The sequence below is a fragment of the Felis catus genome, chromosome B1, assembly GCF_018350175.1.
Source record: "Felis catus isolate Fca126 chromosome B1, F.catus_Fca126_mat1.0, whole genome shotgun sequence".
Lineage (NCBI taxonomy): Eukaryota > Metazoa > Chordata > Mammalia > Carnivora > Felidae > Felis > Felis catus.
This window is the reverse complement of record NC_058371.1, coordinates 143886397-143912352: the sequence shown is the minus strand read 5'-3', so window position 1 is coordinate 143912352 and position 25956 is coordinate 143886397. Positions and strand designations below refer to the sequence as shown.

At 36.9% G+C, this 25956-nt stretch overlaps 1 protein-coding gene across 2 annotated transcripts in view; it reads left to right on the top strand.

Moving 5' to 3' along the window:
* The window catches only part of USO1 (USO1 vesicle transport factor), a 95154-nt gene that overhangs the window by 23346 nt on the left and 45852 nt on the right, over nucleotides 1–25956 (top strand). For both annotated transcript variants that reach the window (XM_023253040.2, XM_023253041.2), the window contains exons 2-5: nucleotides 2472–2558; nucleotides 2636–2700; nucleotides 12148–12224; nucleotides 25524–25624. In XM_023253040.2, the coding sequence (XP_023108808.1) occupies nucleotides 2472–2558; nucleotides 2636–2700; nucleotides 12148–12224; nucleotides 25524–25624 (330 nt within the window). The remainder of the gene's footprint in view (nucleotides 1–2471; nucleotides 2559–2635; nucleotides 2701–12147; nucleotides 12225–25523; nucleotides 25625–25956) is intronic.

Here is a 25956-nt window from a genome sequence, read left to right as displayed (position 1 = left end):
AGCTTCATGTTTTCAAGAGATAGTTATGTAGTTTTTCTAATGGTAAAAAACAAATTGTGGTAGAAAAAGTCAATCAGTTATTTAATAAAGAGAAAGTTGTATTTATTTAATGAAGAGAAAGTTGTATTATTTGTGTTTTGGAAAGTCAATGTAATTATTACAAAGGTAAATATAGTTTAAGGTAGAAATAATTTTTAAATGTGAGCAGTTAGAATGAATAAAATCAAAGAGTAAGGCTATGCTTGGTTATCATACTCTGTCTGCAGTATGAAGAAATGCAAATCAGCATAGTAAAGACTTTTAGAAATCCTGCAGTGCAGAAACCTATTTAATTTTGTATAACCTTGTGTTTCCTGCTGGTTCTGCGATCATAAGAAATCTATTAATATCTTCTGGGACACTAGAAGTCTGCAGAACATAATTTGGAAAACAGTGTATGTATTTAAACACCACTAATTCAGATACATAGGATACAAAAGTGTGAGTGATATGCCATAATACTTATAGAATCTTAGTAACAGTCATTAAAATAGTAACTGTTAGAACTTAACAGGAGCCAAGTATCATGGTTTTAAGAACTATTCTTTATCAGATATTTTCAAATATTTTTATCCAGTTGGTGGTTTATTTTTTCATTCTCTTGAGAGTGTCTTAAAGAACAGAAGTGATGAGGTCCAGTTTATTTAGTTTTTCTTTATGGATTGTGCTCTTAGTATGTATGAGAAGTTTTTGCCTTATTAAAGGCTACTAGGATTTTCTCTTACGCTCTCTTCTAGAAGTTTTATAGTTTTAAGTTTCCAATTTTTTTTAATGCAATTTTACATGCACAGTTTAGTACTTTTGCTTCAGTGGGCTCATAATTTACATGTAGTTTTACAACTTGCTTTTCTTTTTTCCCCACTGTTTATTAAATCATTGTATTTTCATATCAGTACAGTTAATTGTTTTGAGTAGCTGCATAATATTCTACCAAAGAATGTATAATTTATTTTCTTCTTTTTAAAAAAAATTTTTTTTTAATGTTATATTTATTTTTGAGACAGAGAGAGACAGAACATGAGCAGGGGAGGGGCAGAGAGAGAGGGAGACACAGAATCTGAAGCAGGCTTCAGGCTCTCTGAGCTGTCAGCACAGAGCCCGACACAGGACTCGAACTCATGAACCGCGAGATCATGACCTGAGTGGAAGTCAGATGCTCAACTGACTGAGCCACCCAGGCGCCCCTAGTTTTTCTTCTCTTGAGGGACAGCTGTCTCCAGTTTTTTTCCCATTGTAAATTAAATACCCAAAAGTTTTATTTTATTTTATTTTACTTTACTTTACTTTACTTTACTTTACTTTACTTTATTTTATTTTATTTTATTTTATTTTATTTTATTTTATTTTATTTTATTAAGTTTATTTATTTTGAGAAGAGTGCACAAGCAGGGGAGGGGCAGAGAGAGAGGGAGAGAGAGAATCCCAAGCAGGCTCTGCAGTCTTAGTGATATCAAGACCCGTAAGATCATGACCCAAGCCAAAATCAAGAGTTGGATGCTTAACCAGCTGAACCACCCTGGCTACCCCTGGAAGGTTTATTTTAAAATGCAACTTGGGGCGCCTGGGTGGCGCAGTCGGTTAAGCGTCCGACTTCAGCCAGGTCACGATCTCGCGGTCCGTGAGTTTGAGCCCCGCGTCAGGCTCTGGGTTGATGGCTCGGAGCCTGGAGCCTGTTTCCCATTCTGTGTCTCCCTCTCTCTCTGCCCCTCCCCTGTTCATGCTCTGTCTCTCTCTGTCCCCAAAATAAAAAACGTTGAAAAAAAAATTAAAAAAATAAAATGCAACTTGAACTTTAATACCTGCAAATTTATTACAAATTTTTATAATGGAAACATTTCATCTCTATAGATTTTGAGGCACAGTTAAAACTTAAAATTTTAAGTTTTTATTTATTTATTTAAGTAATCTCTACACCCAATGTGGGGCTCAAACTCCTGACCCTGAGATGAACAGTTGCATTCTCTTCTGACTGAGCCAGCCAGGCACCCAAAAACTTAATATTTTTGGTATATAATTCCGTCTTTTCTTCTTCAAATACATAGTGGAAATATTAGGGTGAAGTTATAAACAATTATTATTTCAAAAAATTTTTTAAATAAGTTCCCGTCTTCTACCATAACCCTGCTTTCCTCTTGGCTCAAACAGTTGTAAGCTGCATGTTTACAAAGTTCTGATTATACTAATGATTTCTCTTAATTCCTCAACTTATATGACTTATTTCATTTAACTTTTCTTTCACCACTTCTGTTTTTCAAGTCTCTGTGAGAAATCTGTTTGTCTGTAATGAGATTATAAAAGCACCTAATTCCCATGACATCCCATTTGTTGATTTTTGTTTTCGAAAGTAGATGGTATAAATTTAGGGGGAGAACTTCATGTTTCTTTTTTGCTTTTTTAAGTTCTGTTTATGCTATTTCATTTTTTAATGACAGATTCAAAAGCTTTGTGACAGAGTTGCTTCATCTACTTTGCTGGATGACCGAAGAAATGCTGTTCGTGCTCTCAAATCATTATCTAAGGTTTGTAATGCTTTATCACCTACTAATTTTATTAAGTTGGATATTAGTTACTTTAACAACATTTTTCTTTTGTGCAGAAATACCGCTTGGAAGTAGGTATACAAGCTATGGAACATCTTATCCATGTTTTACAAACAGATCGGTAAGTCTGTTTTCGATGATTTTTCTCCCTAATTTTCTTGCAATTTTAATTCATTTGTTTTAGAGTCACTATTTTAGAAATGAAATGATTAACTTATTAAGGTTATTACGTTTTTATTTTCAGTTGTTTCAATAAATACTAATTGGATACTAGGTGCAAACCACTGTGCTAACCATTAAGACAGATAGAATCTCAGGGGTTGATATCTTTCCATTATGTGAAAATGGAATGACATCTCATTAAAAGCTGAAGATTTGTGGTTTGAATTGGTCAGTTGGATGTTTTGATATTCAATTAGATATACTGTAATATACTGTTCTATAACATAAAATACATATTATGGTATATCACTTATCTAGACTTGTCTTTATGGAGAAAGAAACTGGACTAATAGAGTGAAGTGTTAAGTCTGAGCATATCGTAAGAGAAAGATCACTAGCCTATTTTTATCACTTCCAATTTCTCTTTAAGAGATTTTATTTGCATCTTTGGTTTTAATTAACAACTATGCATGAATAGCTTTCAAAAATCTTATATCTAGTTAAATATATGTTACAACCTTTAACTGCTCAATGTACATTTCTACCATATCAAGATCTCTCATCAATATCTCAAGTTCAGAATGTTCAAGAGTTAATTTATCTGCTCCTAATTGTGGCCTTCCACCATCTCCTTCAACTGCCTTTGACCCAGGTCAACCTAGGTGGTAATACTGTTCCATTCAAGCAAGAAACTGTAGGATTCATGCTGAACTCATCCCTCTCCTTAACCCATTATGCTCCTGCAGACCAAAATCCATACATTTCTTTCTATTTCCTTTGTTGATTTTTAGTTCTAGCTGAGTATCAATCAATGAATCAATTTTCAGAGCCTCTGTGTGTGTGTGTGTGTGTGTGTGTGTGTGTGTGTGTGTATTTTTTTGTTTTTAATGTTTATTTATTTTGAGAGACAGAGTGTGGGCAAGGGAGGGGCAGAGAGATTGGGAGAGAGAGAATCTCAAGTAGGCTCCGCACTGTGAGCACAGAGCCTGACGTGGGGCTCAGTCTCACAAACTGGGAGGTCATGACCTGAGCCAAAATCAAGAGTCCGGATGCTCAACTGACTAAGCCACCCAGGCACCCTTGTATTAGTTATCTTTATTATTATTATTACTTTTGCTGTATAACAAATTACCTCAAAACTTAGTGGCTCAAAATAATAAATACTTATTATCTCACACTTTCTGTGGATGAGAAATTCAGAAGTGTCTTAGCTAAGTGGTTCTGGCTCAGGGTCTCTCATGAGGTTGCAACCAAGATGTCAGCCAGGATGGTAGTCATCTGAAGGCTTGATTGGGAAGATGTGATTCCAAAATGGCTCACTTACTTTGCTGATGGCAGGAGGCTTCACTACCTCACCATGTTGCTCTCTCTATAGGACTGCTTGAGCATTTTTATGATATGGTAACTGGCTTCTCCCAGAACAAGCACTTTTAGAGAGAAAGCAAAGAGAAGGCGAAAATGCCTTTTGGGACCTAGTCTCAGAAGTTGCATACCATCAATTCTACCGCTCTCTGTTTGTTAGAAGCAAGTTAATAAATACAGCATACACTTAAGAGGAGGAAGATTAGGTTCCATCTTTTGAAGGGATCTGTACCAAGGAATTTTTGGACATAGTTTTAAACAACTACTACCTCCAGACTGTATTCTTTGCCTCTGATCTTTTTGTCCCTCCATTCAGTCTGTGCATTATAAGAATTACCTATCTGATATATAAATCTTTTTTCACTTCATGCATTTCACCAGCTCAGTGCAGTGTGAAGTCTAAGTTCTTTCTTTTTTTTAATATTTATTTATTTTTGAGAGAGAGAGCGCGCAAGTGCAAGCATGGTTGGGGAGGTGCAGAGAGAGGGAGGACAGAGGATCCGAAACGAGCTCTGCACTGTCAGAATTCAAAATCATGAACCGTGGGATCATGACCTGAGTCGAAGTCGGACACTTAACTGAGCCACCCAGGCGCCCCTAATCTAAGTTCTTAAACAAGCAAAGCATATAAACTTTTTGAAGGTTTTGGTATTGCCTGTCTAACCTCATAACCTCTTATTTCAGTTATATTTTAGCAATGCCTAGCTGCTTATTCATACCAGTTAGATTCTTTCCTCCTGTCAGTGGGTACAACCCACATTGGCTATCTTTTCAAAGCCAACTAATTCTAATGCATTTGAATAAATACACTGGATATGTCAGGACTATCTGGCCTTTGCTTTTTTGTTTGTTTTAAGTTTTATTCTGAGAGAGACAGAGACAGCACAAGCGGGATAGGGGCAGAAAGAGGGGAAAGAGAGAATCCCAAGCAGGCTCCATGTTGCCAGCACAAAGCCCAATATGGGGCATTAACTCACGAAACTGTGAGATCATGACCTGAGCTGAAACCAAGAGTCAGATGCTTAACCAACCAAGCCACCCAGGCACCCCAGGACTGTTTTTTTGTTTGTTTGTTCTTAAGTAGGCTCCACCTCCAGTGTGGAACCCAGTGTGGGGCTTGAACTCAACACCCTGAGATCAAGACCTGAGCTGGAATTAAGAGTCGGACACTTAACTGACTGAGCCACCCAGGTGTTCCTGGACTGTTTTATTAACGGCATAGTGAGTAACTATAGTAGACAGAATAATAGACCCCCTAAGGATGTTCACATCCTAATTACCACCACCTCTGGATGTTACCTTACACGGCCGAAGGGACTTTGCAGATGTGATTAAATTAAGGACTTTGAGATGGGGAGATTATCCTAGGTTATCCTGGTGGGCCCAGTGTAATCCCAACGTTTCTTAAAAGTGGAACAGGAACGCAAAAGAGAAGGTCAGAATGAGGTGATAGGATAAGATCTTGATGTGTGGTTGCTGGCTTCAAAGGTAGAGGAACTGGGCCTCTAGAACTGCAAAAGGCACGGAAACAGATTTTCCCTTAGAGCCTATAGAAGGGAAGGCAGCCCTGCTGAGACCTTGATTTTGGCCCATTGAGACCCATTTCAGACTTCTGAACAGTAAGGTGATATATTTGTATTGCTTAAGTTTGTGGTAACTTGTTATAGCGTTAGTGGAAAACTATAAATAAAGTAATCTAAAGTTAGTTACTTGCTTTAAATAATATTCCAAGTTAGAGAAAATGGAACCTAGATCAAAAAAACTTTAGTGTGATGACTACGCATACATACGATCTGTAATTTTTCTTTTATATTATTCCATGTGTCTTTATTCCATGTGCACATTTTCTCATTGATCTTACAAAGTTAGTAATGAATGACTAACATCTCAGTATGGAAAATAGAATGTTACCTCTTATGTAAAGTGGCTTTTATTGTCATTTTAAGCACACAGCAGAAAATAAATGTGTAGATATTAGAAATTCTTGATATAAAGGTTAAGAAGTTGAGTTTTTAAAACATTTACTGCACATTAACTATGTGCCAGGCACCATGCTTAGAAAAAGGGTGTACCATTAGCCTGTGAATGTATGAACTCATAATTGTATCATGTTAGAGACTGCTTGTTTTATTCTGCCTTTTAGACAGAAACAAAGCTAAATTTCTATGAGCCTTCTTGTGTTTCACTCCCTTTCTTGTGTCAAAATAAATTCCCTTTCCATTTGCCTCTGATACCTGTCAATTGCCTTCTGTTTCCAAAGTGTTTTGGGTTATTTTTTTTTTTAAACGTTTATTTATTATTGAGAAAGAGAGAGAGACAGAGCATGAACATGGAAGGGCCAGAGAGAAGGGGAGACACAGAATCCAAAGCAGGCCCCAGGCTCCGAGCCGTCAGCACAGAGCCCGGCACGGGGCTCGAACTCACAAACTGCGAGATCATGACCTGAGTGGAAGTTGGATGCTCAACCGACTGAGCCACCCAGGCGCCCCTTGGGTTATTTTTTTTAACTTCATGGAAAGAAAAGGCCATCTCTTTCCACATCTCATCTTCATTACTGTTGTTTTTTGTGGGGTTTGTTCGTTTGTTTTTCTAAGTAAACTCTACACCCAACTTGGGGCTTGAACTCACAACCCTTGAGATCAAATGAGTCATGCATGCTCTATGCACTGAAGCAGCCATGCATCCCTCTTCATTACTATTTTATGCTTCTTCTCCTGGCCTTTCCAACTAACACTCTGAAAGTTCTTCCCCTGAATCCTCTTCATCCTTGGCTGCATCACAGAGAGCTCTGTTCCCTTTCTTGATGTGGCTTGAAACTCTGCATCTGTCTGTGGTTCTGCTTCTCTTAACAACCATATTGAGGAGAGACTGCTCATTCTCCAAAGTCCTACACTCAGAGCCTGAAAGTTTTCTAATTTCTCACTGTTTCCAAACCATGATGCCTAGATAGTAATTTTAAAAATTGAGATACAATTTTTTTTACCATAAAGTTCACCTTTTTGAAGTATACATTTCAGTGGGTTTAGTATATTCACAGAGTTGTGTGACCATCACCACTCTCTAAATCCATAACATTTTCTTTTTTTTTTTTTTGGTAAAGATTTTACTTTTAAGTAATCACTACACCCAACATGAAGCTCGAACTCACAACCCGAGATAAGAATTGCACGTTCCACTGACTCAGCCATCCAGGCACCTCAAAATCCAGAACATTTTCATCACATCAGAAGAAATCCTGTATCCATTAGCCATCATTCCCCATACCCTCCTCTCCCCAGTGCCTGGCCACTAATCTACTTTCTGTGTCTGTGGATTTGACTGTTTGGGACATTTCATATAAATGGAATCATACAATATGTTACTTTCGTGTCTGACTTCTTTCACTTAGCGTGTTTCAACGATCATTCATGTTGTAACATATATTAGTATTTTATTCCCTTTTTACAGCTGCATACTAGTCCATTGTAGGGATATATCTCATTTTGTTTACCCAGTTTGTCAGTTGATGGATGTTTGGGCTATTTTCATTTTTTAGCTGTTATGAATAATGCTGCTGTGAATTTTTATTTGCTAGATTTTGTGTGAACGTGTGTTTTATCCATAAGCATGCAAATGTCAGGGCATGTGGTTAGCTCTGAGGAATTGCCAAACTCTTCTGTATTTCCACCAGCAGTACATGAAGGTTTAGTTGTTCCTCACCAACAAATTTGTTGTTGTCTTTTTTTTTTTCCCTTCTTAACAGCCATTCTTGTGAGTGCAACTTGGTATCTCATTTTGGTTTTGATTTGCATTTCCTTAATGACTAATTATTTTGAACATCTTTTCATGTGCTTATTGACCATTTAAATGCTTTTTTTTGGAGAAATGTGTATTCAAATCTTTGCCTATTTTTAATTGGGTTACTTGTCTTTTTATTGTTGGATTGTATGTATATTCTGGTTATAAGTCCCTTATCAGATACTTGATTTGGATATACTTTCTCACATTCTTTGGGTTGTCTTTTTACTCTTTTTTAAAAATTTTTTAATGTTTATTTTTGAGAGAGAGAGTAACAGAGACAGAGTACGAGAAGGGGAGGGGCAGAGAGAGAGGGAGACACAATCTGAAGCAGGCTCCAGGCTCTGAACTGTCAGCCCAGAGCCCAACCTGGGCCTCGAACCCACAAACTGTGAGATCATGACCTGAGCTGAAGTCAGACACTTAACTGACTGAGCCACCCAGGTACCCCTTTACTTTCTTGATAGTGTCCTTTGAAGCACAGAAGTTTTTAATTTTGACAGAGTCCAATTTATCTGTTTTGTCTTTCCTTGCTTATGCTTTTGATGTCATATCTAAGTAACCATTGCCTAATCCAAAGTTTTGAGGATTTATACCTATGATTCTTCTAAGGGTTTTATAACTTTAGCTCTTACATTTAGGTCTTTGATCCCTTTTGAGCTGATTTTTGTATATCGTATGAAGTAGGGGTCCAACTTCATTCTTTTGCATGTGAATACTTAGCTGTCTTAGCACAAATTGTTGAAGAAATTGTTCTTTTCCCATTGAATGCTCTTTTCATTCTTGCCAAAAGTCAGTTAAAATGAATGTTAGGCTTTATTTCTAGACTCTTTATTCTGTTGATATATATGTCTATCTTTTATGCCAGCGCCACAGTCTTATTTACTGCCATTTTGTGATATGTATTAAAATCAGGAAATATGAGTTCTTCCACTTTGCTCTTCTTTTTGAAGATAGGTTTAGATATATTCTGGATCCTGTACATTCCCATACAGATTTTATGATCAGCTTGTCCATTTCTGCAAAGATGGCAGCTAGCATTTTTATAGTGATTGTGTGAATCTATAAATCAAGTTGGGATATATTACCATCTTAATAATATTCCTTTTCTATCCATGAACACAGAATGTCTTTTCAAGTATTTGAGTCTTGGGTAATTTATTTCGATAATGTGTTATAGTTTCCAGTGTACAATTCTTGTACAATTTTAGTAAAATTCATTCCAAAGTATTTTAATCTTCTTTTTGTTACTTAAACTGAATTGTTTTCTTAATTTCTAATTATGTTTACTCATTGTTCATTGCTGGTATATAGAAATGCCATTTCTATAAATTGATTTTTTTATATTGAGCTTGTATTCTTTTTTTTTTTTTTTAATTTTTTTTTTTTCAACGTTTATTTTTGGGACAGAGACAGAGCATGAACGGGGGAGGGGCAGAGAGAGAGAGGGAGACACAGAATCGGAAACAGGCTCCAGGCTCTGAGCCATCAGCCCAGAGCCTGATGCGGGGCTCGAACTCACGGACCGCGAGATCGTGACCTGGCTGAAGTCAGACGCTTAACTGACTGCGCCACCCAGGCGCCCCTTGAGCTTGTATTCTTCAATTTTGCTGAATTTATTAGTTCTGATACTTTTTTTTTTAATTTACATCCAAGTTAGTTAACATATAGTGTAATAACAATTTCAGGAATAGAATTTAGTGATTCATCCCCTACGTATAACACCCAGTGCTCATCCCAGCAAGTGTCCTCCTTAATGCTCCTTACCCATTTAGTCCATCCCCCCACCCAACTCCCCTCCAGCAACCCTCACTCAGTTTGTTCTCTGTATTTAAGAATCTCATGGTTTGTCTGCCTCCCTGTTTTTATATTATTTTTGCTTACCTTTCCCTGTGTTCATCTGTTTTGTATCTTAAAATCCACAAATGAGTGAAGTCATATGACACTTATCTTTCTCTGATTGACTTATTTGGCTTAGTATTATACACTGTAGTTGCATCCACGTTGTTGCAAATGGTCAAGATTTCATTCTTTTTGATTGCCGAGTAAAATTCATTGTGTGTGTATATACTGCATCTTCTTTATCCATTCATAGTTCTGATACTTTTTAGTGGATTCCTTATGATTGTATACAAGATCATGTCATCTGTGAATATGTGTAGTTTTACTTCTTCCTTTCCAAATCTGTATACCTTTCATTTCCGTTTCTTGCTCAATTGCTCTAGCTAGAACTTCCATTTCAGTGTTGGATAGAGGTGGCTAGAGGGAACATCATGATCTTGTTCCTGATCTTAGGTTGAAAGCATTCAGTTTTATACCATTACATATGATGATCTGGGAGTTTCATAGATTCTCTTTTATTATCTTGAGGAAATTTCTTTCTATTCTCAGTTCCTTAATACTTTCTTAAAAGATGCTCCTCAAGATTTCTCAAAAGCAAAATGGTGAATAATAATTTTTTTATAAATAATAATTTTTAAAACTTCATTTGAAATTTACATCCTCTGGTTGTGATCCCCTTTGTCCCTCATCTTAGCTTTCATTTATCATTCGTAATTACTTCTTCATATTTATTGAATCTTTGTGACCTACATTTCACTCTTGCTTTCCACACTAAATGCCATCATCGTCCATCATGTTTTCAAAATTTGTCTATCAACAACTATAATCTTATACTCCCTGATTTTATAAATAGTATTATGTTTACCATAAGACTTTTGTTTTGTGTGCTTGTTTTTAGGTAATAAAGTATAGAGCAGTGAAACAAACTCTAGTAGTACAACTAAGGATCACACTGTTAAATATATATATCATGAAACATATATATAAACATAAACACATACCCATAAAATTACCTGGTTTGTATTAATTTTTCTAGTTTTAAAGTGTAATTTTGTTTTACAAATTTATTTGTAAGCTGTTTTAAAAAAAAAAACATATAGATACACACAGGAATGTGTATGTATCTTTTGCTAAATGGGATCATTCAGTACATTAATTTTATATTTAATTTTTTTTCTACTGACATTTTATCAAAGGTGGTTTTTTTTTTAATTTTTTTTTATGTTTAATTATTTTAAGAGAGAGAGAGAGTATGTATGCATGCATGCAAGTTGGAGAAGGCCAGAGAGAGGAGAGTGAATCCCAAGCTGGCTCTAAGCTGTCACCAGGGAGCCCAAGGTGGGGCTCAAATTCACCCACTGTGAGATCATGACCTGAGCAGAAATCAAGAGTCGGACGCTTAACCGACTGAACCACGCAGGCACCCCTATCAAGGGTGTTTTAATTGCCATGTCATTGAACATTCTTTAAAAATACTTTTTTTGGAGCACCTGGGTGGCTCAGTCGATTGAGCGTCTGACTTCGGCTCAGGTCATGATCTCGTGGTCCGTGAGTTCGAGCCCCGCATCGGGCTCTGTGCTGACAGCTCGGAACCTGGAGCCTGTTTCGGATTCTGTGTCTCCCTATCTCTCTGACCCTCCCCCGTTCATGCTCTGTCTCTCTGTCTCAAAAATAAATAAATGTTAAAAAAAAAATTAAAAAAAAGGAAAAATACTTTTTTTGCTTTAAAAATACTTTCATTGCTGCTGTATGTGTCTATTTTTTATTATTATACATTTAGGTTGCTTCTGTCTTCCACTGTTACAAATAAACCTTTATACATTCTTTTTTTTTTATTATTATTTTTTTTAACGTTTATTTATTTTTGAGACAGAGAGAGACAGAGCATGAACGGGGGAGGGTCAGAGAGAGAGGGAGACACAGAATCGGAAGCAGGCTCCAGGCTCTGAGCCATCAGCCCAGAGCCCGACGCGGGGCTCGAACTCACGGACGGCAAGATCGTGACCTCAGCTGAAGTCAGCCGTTTAACCGACTGAGCCACCCAGGCGCCCCAAACCTTTATACATTCTTTACGCTTGCACTCTGATATTTTCTTAGGGTAGCTTTTTTAATTTTACTTTTTTGTTATTTATTTTGAGAGAGAGCGAGCATGATGGCGGTAGGGACAGAGAGAGAGGGAGAGAGAGAGAACCCCAAGCAGTCCACACCATCCAGGGCTGACACAGGGCTCAGCCTCATGATTGTCAGATCATGACCTGAGCTGAAACCAAGAGTAGGATGCTTAACCAACTGAGCCACCCAGGCACCCCTCTTAGGGTAGTTTTAGATTAATGTTTTATACAGTCTTGCTAAATAACTGTCTAAAAATGGTCATTAACAGTTTATACTCTAGCAGTGTATAAGTGTAATAATTTCTTTTTTCCAGTTCGGATTCTGAAATAATAGGTTATGCTTTGGACACACTGTATAATATAATATCTAATGATGAAGAAGAAGAAGTAGGTAAGTTTCTTTTATTGTGTTTTCTGTACATAAAATAATATATGCTATATATCCTGGAGTTGTGCCAATTTTTCTGGTTTTGAAGGTGAATTTATAAATTTATTTATAAGGGTTTGTTTTCTTTTTTAACTAATAAAGGAAAGGCATAAGCTTAGTCCCAGAAAAGTGTCTTTAAAATGATTACTTTGTATGTTATTTGGAGATGAAATTAGATTCTTCTTTTTTATAAATTTTGCCCTCCTTTTGTATTTGTTTTAGTTAAGTAGTATGAATATTAGCAGTTTCTGGACTAAACATCATTTTTGGCTATTGAAAAAAGCTATTGCATTTATATGTTATTATCTGGTGAGCAATATCAAATTACGGAGTTTTTCCTTTTAACATGGGACTTTTGTTAATTTATAAGGAGCAACATCTTACTGAATTTAGAATTTCCTTTATGTTGTCTGTCTGGTGTGAAATGATACGAATCAGTTCAAAATTCACACACTTTTTTGGTACATCTTTCCTTTTTCTTTTGTTTCAAATTACTTGCATACTTAAAATAAGGTAGTCTGTCATTTTACTTCATTTTATTGTCAGTATGCGAAATACTTAAAGAGAAGTCCATATACATTTTGTTCTGTGTATTGTAAAAAATGTGCATTGAGTAACATGTGACTGTGCTGTTGAAGAATGCATTCTTCACATCAGATTACCTGTTGCAGGAGGACAGTCGGTGTTTCATTATTCTAGACAGCCAGAAGGGTGGACATATTTGTGCATTTTAGAAGTCTAATTTAGATTAAAATTATAGGATCTCTTGAAATTCTGTAGACAAATGATAAATGTAGATAATTATGCGTTTGTACATATTTTATTATGATAATAACAGAGCGGAAATAGATACAGATATTAACTTCACAGAATACCAGTACTAGAAACATTTGAGATTGGGTTGTGTTGAATGGTCACAATTTCTTGGACTTAAATACTCTTTTTCTTAAATTTTTATTTCTCTGTGATATCTAGCTTAAAACTTCACTTTGTTAATTTGTCAGGGGCGAAAAAATCTTTAGAAAACATGATTTGGTACCCATGGAATAAGAGGCTGTCAGTCACAGGACAACACTTAAATACAATACACATAAGAACACACTTTGAAGAAAAAGATACTTATTTTCCTATTTATTTCTCAGATGAGAAAATTAGGTACAATACACTTGTTAGAACACATTATGATAAAAGACATTTCCTTTTTTTGTTGTTCTCTTAGTTTCGGGTTAGAAATTTAGCTCTTTTTCTAGTTTACAGCAGATAATTTTTCTGTTTTAAAAAATCGTGTACAGCAATATTTTTAGTTAGGTAGTTTTTCTTTCTTACAAATTTATAATATAATCGTGTTTAGAGTCAGTTTTTGTTTGTCTATGTGTGTTTGAGCTCATTTTTAATTCAGCATCCAAAAATGATTCTTTGAATAAAACAACATAAACACTTCTTCAGAGAAACAGTAGTAGAATCACTTTTTCTGGGGAAGATTAAAATAGGAACTTAAACTTTGTTCTGGAAATTAACTTATCCTGAAAGGGCCAATTAAAAATCTGGATTGGGAAATATGCCCTTTAGTTTTATTATTGATACTTTCTACTACTTCATCAAAAGGTGATTCTTAGCTGACATAACGAACTCCATTTTAGAGTTCTTTATTTTGGGGATAGTTTAGAATCGTTAATTGATAAATCTGTCTCATAATCCTCAATATATAGCATATGCTATATCTCTTTTAGGCTATCTCAGATATCTGATAAAGTGATTGAGTCTCTCTTTCCAAGGGATTATATTGCTCATTTGACATTTTTAAGCTCTTATTTATTTTATTGTGGATACTGCTACATAGAAACTATTTTCTTCACCACCCACTTTTTATTTATTTTTGTCTACCTTTTCAGATGATGTTGAAGGTAAAAGATTGCATTTACATATGCATGATGCTTTTAGGCATAATTTCTGGTAATATGAAAAGGACACTGTCAAATGATGTTTCTTCTGGCTGGTAAAAAACATTGAGATTTGTTTCACTATATAAGAATCCTTAATTAAAGGGAAATATTTGATAATCTTATATAGCTATTTATTTTTTCTATGGTTATTAAACCTATTTATTGTCCAGAACACAAAATATTCTAGTGCACCTTTTAACAACATTATAGCTTTTTCTCTGGCAGGACAGTCTATTCAAATTACTTTTTGGTATTTCTTGGAGAAAATTTTTGAGGCAGTTTATTTAAAAATAAAAATATTTGAGTATGTATACATACATATGTATACGTATTAATTTTGCATGTATTCAACAAGAACTGGAAGGTATTTCAGTTTAGAGAATACTTATATGTTGATATTGTCCCTTTAAAATGCATGCACAATAATGTCTGGTTAGTGACATTTTTTATGTTAATTCACAGAATTCACTGATACTGTCTTTTTCTTGTAGTCTCCTTCAAGTTCCATTTACTTTTAACATTAATATTTCTTTTCCTCATAATTAAAATAAGCAAGTTTTATTTTATTATTTTGCTACTTTTCCTGAGATCCTTAACTTTTTTAAATGAGGAGGGGACTATCCTTATCTAAAGTAGGCTTAAAATGGTACATGACAAAGTTAACTATACTTAACAAAAACTAACAAACTAACTTGTGAAAGTGCATAGCCTTCCCTTTGTGACATTTGAACCGCTTGTTTGGAAGCAGAAAATATCAAAACATTATGCCTTTACTCTTGTGACAATAAGCTGGTTTCCTTGCTGGGTAGTAGAAATTAGTAGTTGTTTCTATTATTGTTTCATCAGTTTGTATCATTTATGTCTTATTTGAGCCTAATAGCAGCCTGTGGGGTAGGTGGTATTTTTCTTTTTTCTGAAGATGAGAAAATAAAAGCCCAGAGATCATGTAACTTACATAGTAGCATCTAGTAAGTAGCCTAATGGTTTTTTTTTTTTTTTTTTTTAACATTTTTCAACGTTTATTTATTTTTGGGACAGAGAGAGACAGAGCATGAACGGGGGAGGGGCAGAGAGAGAGGGAGACACAGAATCAGAAACAGGCTCCAGGCTCTGAGCCATCAGCCCAGAGCCTGACGCGGGGCTCGAACTCCCGGACCGCGAGATCGTGACCTGGCTGAAGTCGGACGCTTAACCGACTGCGCCACCCAGGCGCCCCAATGGTATTTTTTTAAACATTTTTTTTAAGTTTATTTATCTTACTTTTTTTTTTTTCAACGTTTATTTATTTTTGGGGGGACAGAGAGAGACAGAGCATGAACGGGCGAGGGGCAGAGAGAGAGGGAGACACAGAATCGGAAACAGGCTCCAGGCTCTGAGCCATCAGCCCAGAGCCCGATGCGGGGCTCGAACTCACAGACCACGAGATCATGACCTGGCTGAAGTCGGACGCTTAACCGACTACGCCACCCAGGCGCCCCAACTTTATTTATCTTGAGAGAGAGCACAAGCTGGGGAGGGGCAGAGAGAAAGAGAGACACAATCTCAAGCAGGCTCCATGCCATCAGTGCAGAGTCTGATATGGGGCTCAGACTCGCAGACCGTGAGATCATGACCCCAGCTGAGGTCAAGAGTCAGAGGCTTAACCGACTGTGCCACCCAGGCACCCCAACCAGTATTTTTTATATACTTTTTTTTTGTTCATTTCCCTGTTAGTGGGCATTTTCGTTGTTTCTAGATTTTAGCTGCTACATAATAAAGCTTTTGTAAACATATATGTCTTTGTGTGGATATACGTTTTCATTTCTTATGAGTAAATGCCTAGGAATAGAATGGCTAAGTGATATAATTGGTGTATGTTTAACTTTATAAGAAACTGCCAAAACTGTTTTTTTTTTCAAAGTAGTTGTACCATTTTACATTCCCAGTGGAATGTGTATGAGAGTGAGTTCCAGTTCCTCCACATCCTTTCCAGTACTTGATATGGTCAGTCTTTTAAAATTTGAGCCATTCTAATAGGTATGAAATAATATCTCATGGTAATTTTTATTTGTATTTTCGTAACAATAAGCTTTTCATGTGATTTTTTTGGTCATCCATATAACTTTCATTTTTGAAGTGTTTATTCAGATCTTTTGTTCATTTTTACTGTTTTTTTTTTTCTTATCTTGAGTTGTAAGAATTTTTTATATATTTTAGGTGTAAGTCCTTTGCGGTGTTAATATCTTCTTCTAGTCTGTGATTTTCCTAACAATGTGTTTTGAAAAACAAAGTTTTAAGTTTTGATTCAGTTTGACTTTTTTTTTTTCTTTTATAATTTAGGCTGTTTCCTATTTGTGAAATCTTTGCCAAATCTGAAATCACTAAGATGTCCTCCTATGTTCTCTTTTAAAACGTCTGTAGTTTTAATTCCTATGATCAGGTCTATGGTTTCTAGTTTTACACTTAGGTCTGTGATTCATTTTGAGCTATTTCTGGACCTTCTCCTTTTCCTTACATGGTAGTGTCTTGATTACTATAGCCTTATAATAATCGTGAAATTATGAAGTGTTAAGTCCTCCAACTTTGTTCTTTTTCAAAATTCTCTTGGCTTTTTTAGGTTTTTTGCATTCCCATATCAGTCTAGAATCAGTTTGTCAATTTCTACTAAAACAGACTGGCTGAGATTTTGATTTGGATTCTGTTGAATCTATTGATTGATTTGGGGAACACTGACATCTTAACATTTTTGCACCTTCTAAAATTTTTTTTAAATGTTTTTATTATTGAGAGAGAGAGAGAGAGAGAGAGAGAGAGAGAGAGAGCATGAGCAGGGGAGGGGCAGAGCGAGAGAGGGACACAAAATCCGAAACAGGTTCCAGTCTCTGAGCTGTCAACACAGAGCCTGACACGGGGCTTGAACTCACAAGCTGTGAGATCGTGACCTGAGCCGAAGTCGGACACCCAACCAACTGAGCCATCCAGGCTCCCCAACACTTTTGCACCTTCTTTTTTTTTTTCTTCAATGTTTATTTATTTTTGAGAGAGGGAGACCAAGAATCCGAACGAAGCAGGCTCCAGGCTCTGAGCTGTCAGCACAGAGCCTGACACAGGGCTCGAACACACAAACTGTGAGATCATGACCTGAGCCGAAGTTGGACACTTAACCAACTGAGCCACCCAGGCGCCCACTTTTGCACCTTCTTATATAAGAACATAGTATATATGTTTATACAGGTCTTCCTTTAATTTCTTTCAGTACCATTTTGGAGTTTTCACAGCACAGTTCTTATAGGTCTCATCAAATTTATCCCTAAATCTTTAATAATTTTTGGTGCTGTTTTAAGTGGTATTGTTTTTTAAATTTCAATTTCTAATTGTTCATTGCCTATATATAGAAATGCAGTTAAGTATGTATATTGACCTTTTATCCCATAACTTTGCTAACCTCTCTTATTAGTTCTAATAGATTTTATAGATTTTTTATAGATTTTTATAAATTAACATAAATTTATCATCTGTAAATAGAGACAGTTGTATTTCTTCCTTTTCAGTCTGTATGCCTTGTATGTTTATTTTTCTGCCTTATGGCACTAAGATCTCCAGTATAATGTTGACTAGAAGCGGTGAAAAAGGGTACTCTTTGCCTCTTTACTGATCTTAAGTGGAAACCATTCAATCTTTTACCATTAAGCATGATGTGAGCTGGTTTTTTGGTGTGTGTGTATGTGTGTGTGTGTTTTAAGATTTTGTTTTTAAGTAATTTCTGCACTCAATGTGGCGCTTGAACTCACAACCCCGAGATCAGGAGTTGCATGGTCTACTGACTGAGCCTGCCAGGCACCCCAGCTGGAAGTTTTTTGTTTTTTTTTTTTGATGCTCTTTATCATTCAGTTTTGTGACTCTAAGTATCATTTATATATGTTTACCGCTCTAATGTATATGTCCAACCCAAACTTCTCCACTGACATCTGTGCTTATGTTTATCCAACTGCTTGCCTTGATTTCACCACTCTAATCTTTATCATGTGTCTCACACTTGACACATCCAAAATGGAACGTCTCTATGTACTCTTAGCTTACTTCTCCACAGTGATTTTTATCTCAGTAAATGGTAAATTTTGTAAAAACTGTTACCACTAAGGTCTAAGCCATCTTTACTGCTTTCCTTGGTTGCTTCCTGTCTCCCTATTTCTCTTGTTCTCAGCACCGCAGCCAAAGCAATCCTTTTAAAACTGAAGTATTTTGTAAGTAATGTAGTTTGAGGGTTCAGAAACATTTAATTCTTTTACTGACACAAGTGCTGATATATCAGAGAAATATTTCCTAGAGTTTTTGAAGGGTGAACCCAGCATATTTGGGTACTTAATCATAAGTATTGAAAACACTTCTACTTTTGCTCTCTTCCTTTTCCTACAAATAATTAGATGTGATCATCACTGTCACTGTTGGGTGGTTTTGTTTTTCCTTTCATCTGCTGGTTTCTTTCCATTTTAAAGTATATTAACATTAAAATCTCACATTAGAAAAGAACTATTTGAGGGATCTTGACTGTCAGTTCCATTGGTTTTTAGTCACTGCCTGGAGCAATATGTAGAAAAGGATTAGTTGTGTCTGGCATGGTTGAGGGAACAGGGAGGAGTATATTTACCATGTCTAAATTGCCTGGATAGCATAGGCAGATTTTAAATGATCATTTGCTTTGGCAATTACTGCTTCAGTTTTTAGAGATCTTTTACATTTTTTTGACATTGAAACAATACATAGTTTAATCTAAAGACTGTTAAGTCTTAAGGACAATTATAGAGTCTTTTAAAGAATAAATGTAGGGGAAGATGGCGGCGTAGGACACTGGTATCACCACATCCTGCTGATCACTTAGACTCCACCTACACCTGCCTAAATAACCCAGAAAACCATCAGAAGCCTAGCAGAACGGATTCTCCGGAGTCAGGTGCAGACGAGAGGCCCACGGAAGAGGCTAGGAAGGGCAGAGAGGCGGTGCATGCTACACGGACTGGAGGGAGGGAGCCGGGGCGGAGGGGCAGCCCGCCGGCAAAGCAGAGCCCCCAAGTCTGGCTTGCAAAAGCGGAGGGGCCAGACAGAGTGTGTTCGGACAGCGAGCGGGACTTAATATCTGGAAGGTTATAAGCTAACAGCTCTGCTCGGAGAGCGGGAGGGCTGGAGGACAACGGGAGGGAGAGTTGTTGAGCCCTGACAACAGAGCTCAGCTTGGTGGGGAATAAAGGCACTCGCCAGTGCCATCTCCCTTGCCCATCCCCCAGCCAAAATCCCAAAGGGAACCAGTTCCTGCCAGGGAACTTACTTGCACCTTGCAAACACCCAACGCTGTGCTTCTGCGGATCCATCCCTCCGGTGTCCGGTATGACTCCCTCCTGGTGCCGCAGGGCCCCTCCCGAAGCAGATCACCTAAGGATAAGCGAGCTGAGCCTGCCCCTTCTGCCCCCGTGCACCTTGCTGATCCACCCCAGCTAATATGCCAGATCCCCAGCACCACAAGCCTGGCAGTGTGCAAGTAGCCCAGACAGGCCCCGCCACCCCACAGTGAATCCTGCCCCTAGGAGAGAGGAAGAGAAGGTGAACACCAGTCTGACTATGGCCCCAGTGGTGGGCTGGGGGCAGACATCAGGTCTGACTGCGGCCCCGCCCACCAATGCAAGTTATTCAAGACAGCACAGGGGAAGTGTCCTGCAGGTCCGCACCACTCCAGGGACTATCCAAAATGACTAAATGGAAGAATTCCCCTCAAAAGAATCTCCAGGAAATAACGACAGCTAACGAACTGATCAAAAAGGATTTAAACAATATAACAGAAAGTGAATTTAGAATAATAGTCATGAAATTAATCGCTGGGCTTGAAAACAGTATAAAGGACAGCAGAGAATCTATTGCCACAGAGATCAAGGGACTAAGCAACAGCCAGGAGGAGCTAAAAAATGCTATTAATGAGCTGCAAAATAAAATGGAGACGACCACAGCTCGGATTAAAGAGGCAGAGGAGAGAATAGGTGAACTAGAAGATAAAATTATGGAAAAAGAAGAAGCTGAGAAAAAGAGAGATAAAAAAATCCAGGAGTATGAGGGGAAAATTAGAGAACTAAGTGATGCACTAAAGAGAAATAATCTATGCATAATTGGTATCCCAGAGGAGGAAGAGAGAGGGAAAGGTGCTGAAGGTATACTTGAAGAAATGATAGCTGAGAACTTCCCTGATCTGGGGAAGGAAAAAGGCATTGAAATCCAAGAGGCACAGAGAACTCCTTTCAGACGTAACTTGAATCAATCTTCTGCACAACATTTCATAGCGAAACTGGCAAAATACAAGGATAAAGACAAAATTCTGAAAGCAGCTAGGGATAAACACGCTCTAACATATAAAGGGAAACCGATAAGACTAGTGGCAGACCTACTGAAACTTGGCAGGCCAGAAAGGAATGGCAGAAAATCTTCAATGTGATGAACAGAAAAAATATGCAGCCGAGAATACTCTATCCAGCAAATCTGTCATTTAGAATAGAAGGAGAGATAAAGGTCTTCCCAAACAAACAAAAACTGAAGGAATTCGTCACCACTAAACCAGCCCTACAAGAGATCCTAAGGGGGATCCTGTGAGACAAAGTACCAGAGACATCGCTACAAGCATAAAACATACAGACATCACAATGACTCTAAACCCATATCTTTCTATAATAACACTGAATGTAAATGAACTAAATGCGCCAACCAAAAGACAAAGGGTATCAGAATGGATAAAAAAATAAGACCCATCTATTTGCTGTCTACAAGAGATTCATTTTAGACCGGAGGACACTATCAGATTGAAAGTGAGGGGATGGAGAACTATTTATCATGCTACTGGAAGTCAAAAGAAAGCTGTAGTAGCCATACTTATATCAGACAAACTAGACTTTAAATTAAAGGCTGTAACAAGAGATAAACAAGGGCATTATATAATAATTACAGGATCTATCCATCAAGAAGAACTAACAATTATAAATGTCTGTGCGCCGAATACGGGAGCCCCCAAATATATAAAACAATTACTCACAAACATAAGCAACCTTATTGACAAGAATGTGGTAATTGCAGGGGACTTTAATACCCCACTTACAGCAATGGATAGATCATCTAGACACATGATCAATAAAGAAACAAGGGCCCTGAATGATACATTGGATCAGATGGACTTGACAGATATATTTAGAACTCTGCATCCCAAAGCAACAGAATATACTTTCTTCTCGAGTGCACATGGAACATTCTCCAAGATAGATCACATACTGGGTCACAAAACAGCCCTTCATAAGTATACAAGAATTGAAATCATACCATGCATACTTTCAGACCACAATGCGATGGAGCTTGAAATCAACCACAGGAAAAAGTCTGGAAAACCTCCAAAAGAATGGAGGTTAAAGAGCACCCTACTAAATGAATGGGTCAGCCAGGCAATTAGAGAAGAAATTAAAAAATATATGGAAACAAATGAAAATGAAAATACAACAATCCAAATGCTTTGGGATGCAGCGAAGTCAGTCCTGAGAGGAAAATACATTGCAATCCAGGCCAACTCCAGAAACAAGAAAAATCCCAAATACAAAATCTAACAGCACACCTAAAAGAAATGGAAGCAGAGCAGCAAAGACACCCTAAACCCAGCAGAAGAAGAGAAATAATAAAGATCAGAGCAGAAATAAACAATATAGAATCTAAAAAAACTGTAGAGCAGATCAACGAAACCAAGAGTTGGTTTTTTGAAAAAATAAACAAAATTTATAAACCTCTAGCCAGGCTTCTCAAAAAGAAAAGGGAGATGACCCAAATAGATAAAATCATGAATGAAAATGGAATTATTACAACCAATCCCTTAGAAATACAAGCAATTATCAGGGAATACTATGAAAAATTATATGCCAACAAACTGGACAACCTGGAAGAAATGGACAAATTCCTAAACACCCACACACTTCCAAAACTCAGTCAGGAGGAAATAGAAAGCTTGAACAGACCCATAACCAGCGAAGAAATTGAATCAGTCATCAAAAATCTCCCAACAAATAAGAGTCCAGGACCAGATGGCTTCCCAGGGGAGTTCTACCAGACATTTAAAGCAGAGATAATACCTATCCTTCTCAAGCTATTCCAAGAAATAGAAAGGGAAGGAAAACTTCCAGACTCATTCTATGAAGCTAGTATTACTTTGATTCCTAAACCAGACAGAGACCCAGTAAAAAAAGAGAACTACAGGCCAATATCCCTGATGAATATGGATGCAAAAATTCTCAATAAGATACTAGCAAATCGAATTCAACAGCTTATAAAAAGAATTATTCACCATGACCGAGTGGGATTCATTCCTGGGATGCAGGGCTGGTTCAACATTTGCAAATCAATCAATGTGATACATCACATTACTAAAAGAAAACATAAGAACCATATGATCCTGTCAATCAATGCAGAAAAGGCCTTTGACAAAATCCAGCACCCTTTCTTAATAAAAACCCTTGAGAAAGTCGGGATAGAAGGAACATACTTAAAGATCATAAAAGCCATTTATGAAAAGCCCACAGCTAATATCATCCTCAATGGGGAAAAACTGAGAGCTTTCCCCCTGAGATCAGGAACACGACAGGGATGTCCACTCTCACCGCTGTGGTTTAACATAGTTTTGGAAGTTCTAGCATCAGCAATCAGACAACAAAAGGAAATCAAAGGCGTCAAAATTGGCAAAGATGAAGTCAAGCTTTCACTTTTTGCAGATGACGTGATATTATACATGGAGAACCCGATAGACTCCATCAAAAGTCTGCTAGAACTGATACATGAATTCAGCAAAGTTGCAGGATACAAAATCAATGTACAGAAATCAGTTGCATTCTTATACATTAATAATGAAGCAACAGAAAAGACAAATAAACTGATCCCATTGACAATTGCACCAAGAAGCATAAAATACCTAGGAATAAATCTAACCAAAGATGTACAAGGTCTGTATGCTGAAAACTATAGAAAGCTTATGAAGGAAATTGAAGAAGATATAAAGAAATGGAAAAGCATTCTGTGCTCATGGGTTGGAAGAATAAATATTGTCAAAATGTCAATACTACCCAAAGCTATCTACACATTCAATGCAATCCCAATCAAAATTGCACCAGCATTCTCGAAGCTAGAATAAGTAATCCTAAAATTCATATGGAACCACAAAAGGCCCCGAATAGCCAAAGTAATTTTGAAGAAGAAGACCAAAGCAGGAGGCATCACAATCCCAGACTTTAGCCTCTACTACAAAGCTGTCATCATCAAGACAGCATGGTATTGGCACAAAAACAGACACATAGACCAATGGAATAGAATAGAAACCCCAGAACTAGACCCACAAAAGTATGGCCAACTCCTCTTTGACAAAGCAGGAAAGAATATCCAATGGAAAAATGACAGTCTCTTTAACAAATGGTGCTGGGAGAACTGGACAGCAGCATGCAGAAGAATGAAACTAGACCATTTTCTTACACCATTCCCAAAAATAAACTCAAAATGGATAAAGGACCCGAATGTGAGACAGGAAACCATCAAAACCCTAGAGGAGAAAACAGGAAAAGACCTCTCTGACCTCAGCCGCACAATTTCTTACTTGACACATCGCCAAAGGCAAGGGAATTAAAAGCAAAAATGAACCATTGGGACCTCATGAAGATAAAAAGCTTCTGCACAGCAAAGGAAACAATCAACAAAACTAAAAGGCAATCAATGGAATGGGAAAAGATACTTGCAGATGACATATCGGACAAAGGGCTAGTATCCAAAATTTGTAAAGAGCTTACCAAACTCCACATCCAAAAAACAAATAATCCAGGGAAGAAATGGGCAGAAAACATGAATAGACACTTCTCTAAAGAAGACATCTGGATGGCCAACATGCACATGAAAAGATGCTCAACATCGCTCCTGATCAGGGAAATACAAATCAAAACCACACTCAGATACCACCTCACACCAGTCAGAGTGGCCAAAATGAACAAATCAGGAGACTAAAGATGCTGGAGAGGATGTTGAGAAACGGGAACCCTCTTGCACTGTTGGTGGGAATGCAAACTGGTGCCGCTGCTCTGGAAAACAGTGTGGAGATTCCTCAAAAGTTTAAAAATAGATCTATCCTATGACCCAGCAATAGCACTGCTAGGAATTTACCCAAGGGATACAGGAGTACTGATGCATAGGGGCACTTGTACCCCAATTTTTATAGCAGCACTCTAAACAATAGCCAAATTGTGGAAAAAGCCTAAATGTCCATCAACTGAGGAATGAATAAAGAAATTGTGGTTTATATACACAATGAAATACTACGTGGCAATGAGAAAGAATGAAATATGGCCCTTTGTAGCAACGTGGATGGAACTGGAGAGTGTGATGCTAAGTGAAATAAGCCATACAGAGAAAGACAGATACCATATGTTTTCACTCTTATGTGCATCCTGAGAAACTTGACTGAAACCCATGGGGGAGGGGAAGGAAAAAAAAAAAAAATGAGCTTAGAGTGGGAAAGAGCCAAAGCATAAGAGACTCTTAAAAACTGAGAACAAAGTGAGGGTTGATGGGGGGGTGGTGGGAGGGAGGGAAGGGTAGGTGATGGGCATTGAAGAGGGCATCTTTTGGGATGAGCACTGGATGTTGTATGGAAACCAATTTGACAATAAATTTCATATATTAAAAAAAATAAAGAATAAATGTAAATTTGGATGTCACATTCTGATTTTATTGCCAAATAACTTTCTTGTGTGTGTGTGCTGTGTGTGTGTGCGTGTGTGTGTATTAAATATACAGGTGATTGGTTTAATTTTGTAATTAAATTATTTAATACAGTAACCTAACAGTCAACAAGGACTGTATGTTCAATAATTTTTTGGGGAGAGAGGGGTTTTTAGGTATAATTTATACACAGTGAAATTTACTCTTTGTGGTTGTGTAGTCCTGTGTGTTTTGGCAAATGTATATAATAGTGTAGTCACTATCATATTTGAGATAGAATATTTCCACCACCCTACTAAGCTCCCTCTATCCTAATTAAAAGTTTAATCTAAAAATATCTTTGAAAAGATGTGAAATTTTAGATATCTTTTCTTTGAATATCATATTTAAGCATTTAAAAAGTAACATTCATTTAAATGACATTGAAAGTTATTTTAAAGATAATCTTTCCAGCATAATTGTGATATCACTACCAGCCACATTGTTCCAAGAAAAGTCATTTCTGCTTAGCTCCCTCAACAAAAAGGATACTTTAACATAACATCATATTGAAGTACTTTATCTTTGAATATTACAGAAGAAAATTCCACAAGACAGAGTGAAGATTTGGGAAGCCAGTTTACAGAAATTTTCATTAAGCAGCCGGAAAATGTTACTCTCCTATTATCTTTATTGGAGGTAAATAAAGAATCTTGCTATTTTTGTCATCTTAATAAGTTTCGGGGGTTTTTGGGTTTTTTTTTTTTTTTGCCTTTTTGGGTATTATTGATGAAGCAACATATATATACCTTTTCAAGGTTGTGAAATTTGTTGTATCATTGCAAGAGATTAATGTGCATTGTTTTAAGGACTATATAATCTATTAAAATATTGTCTGCTTATTTCTATTTTTATTTTACTGAGTCAGGAACAGTTTAATCAATTTATATTAACTATTTTCTTTTTATTGCTTTTTATTTCTTACATTGCTTTTTTAAAGTTTGCTAAACTGTGTTTGTTTTTGGTACCAC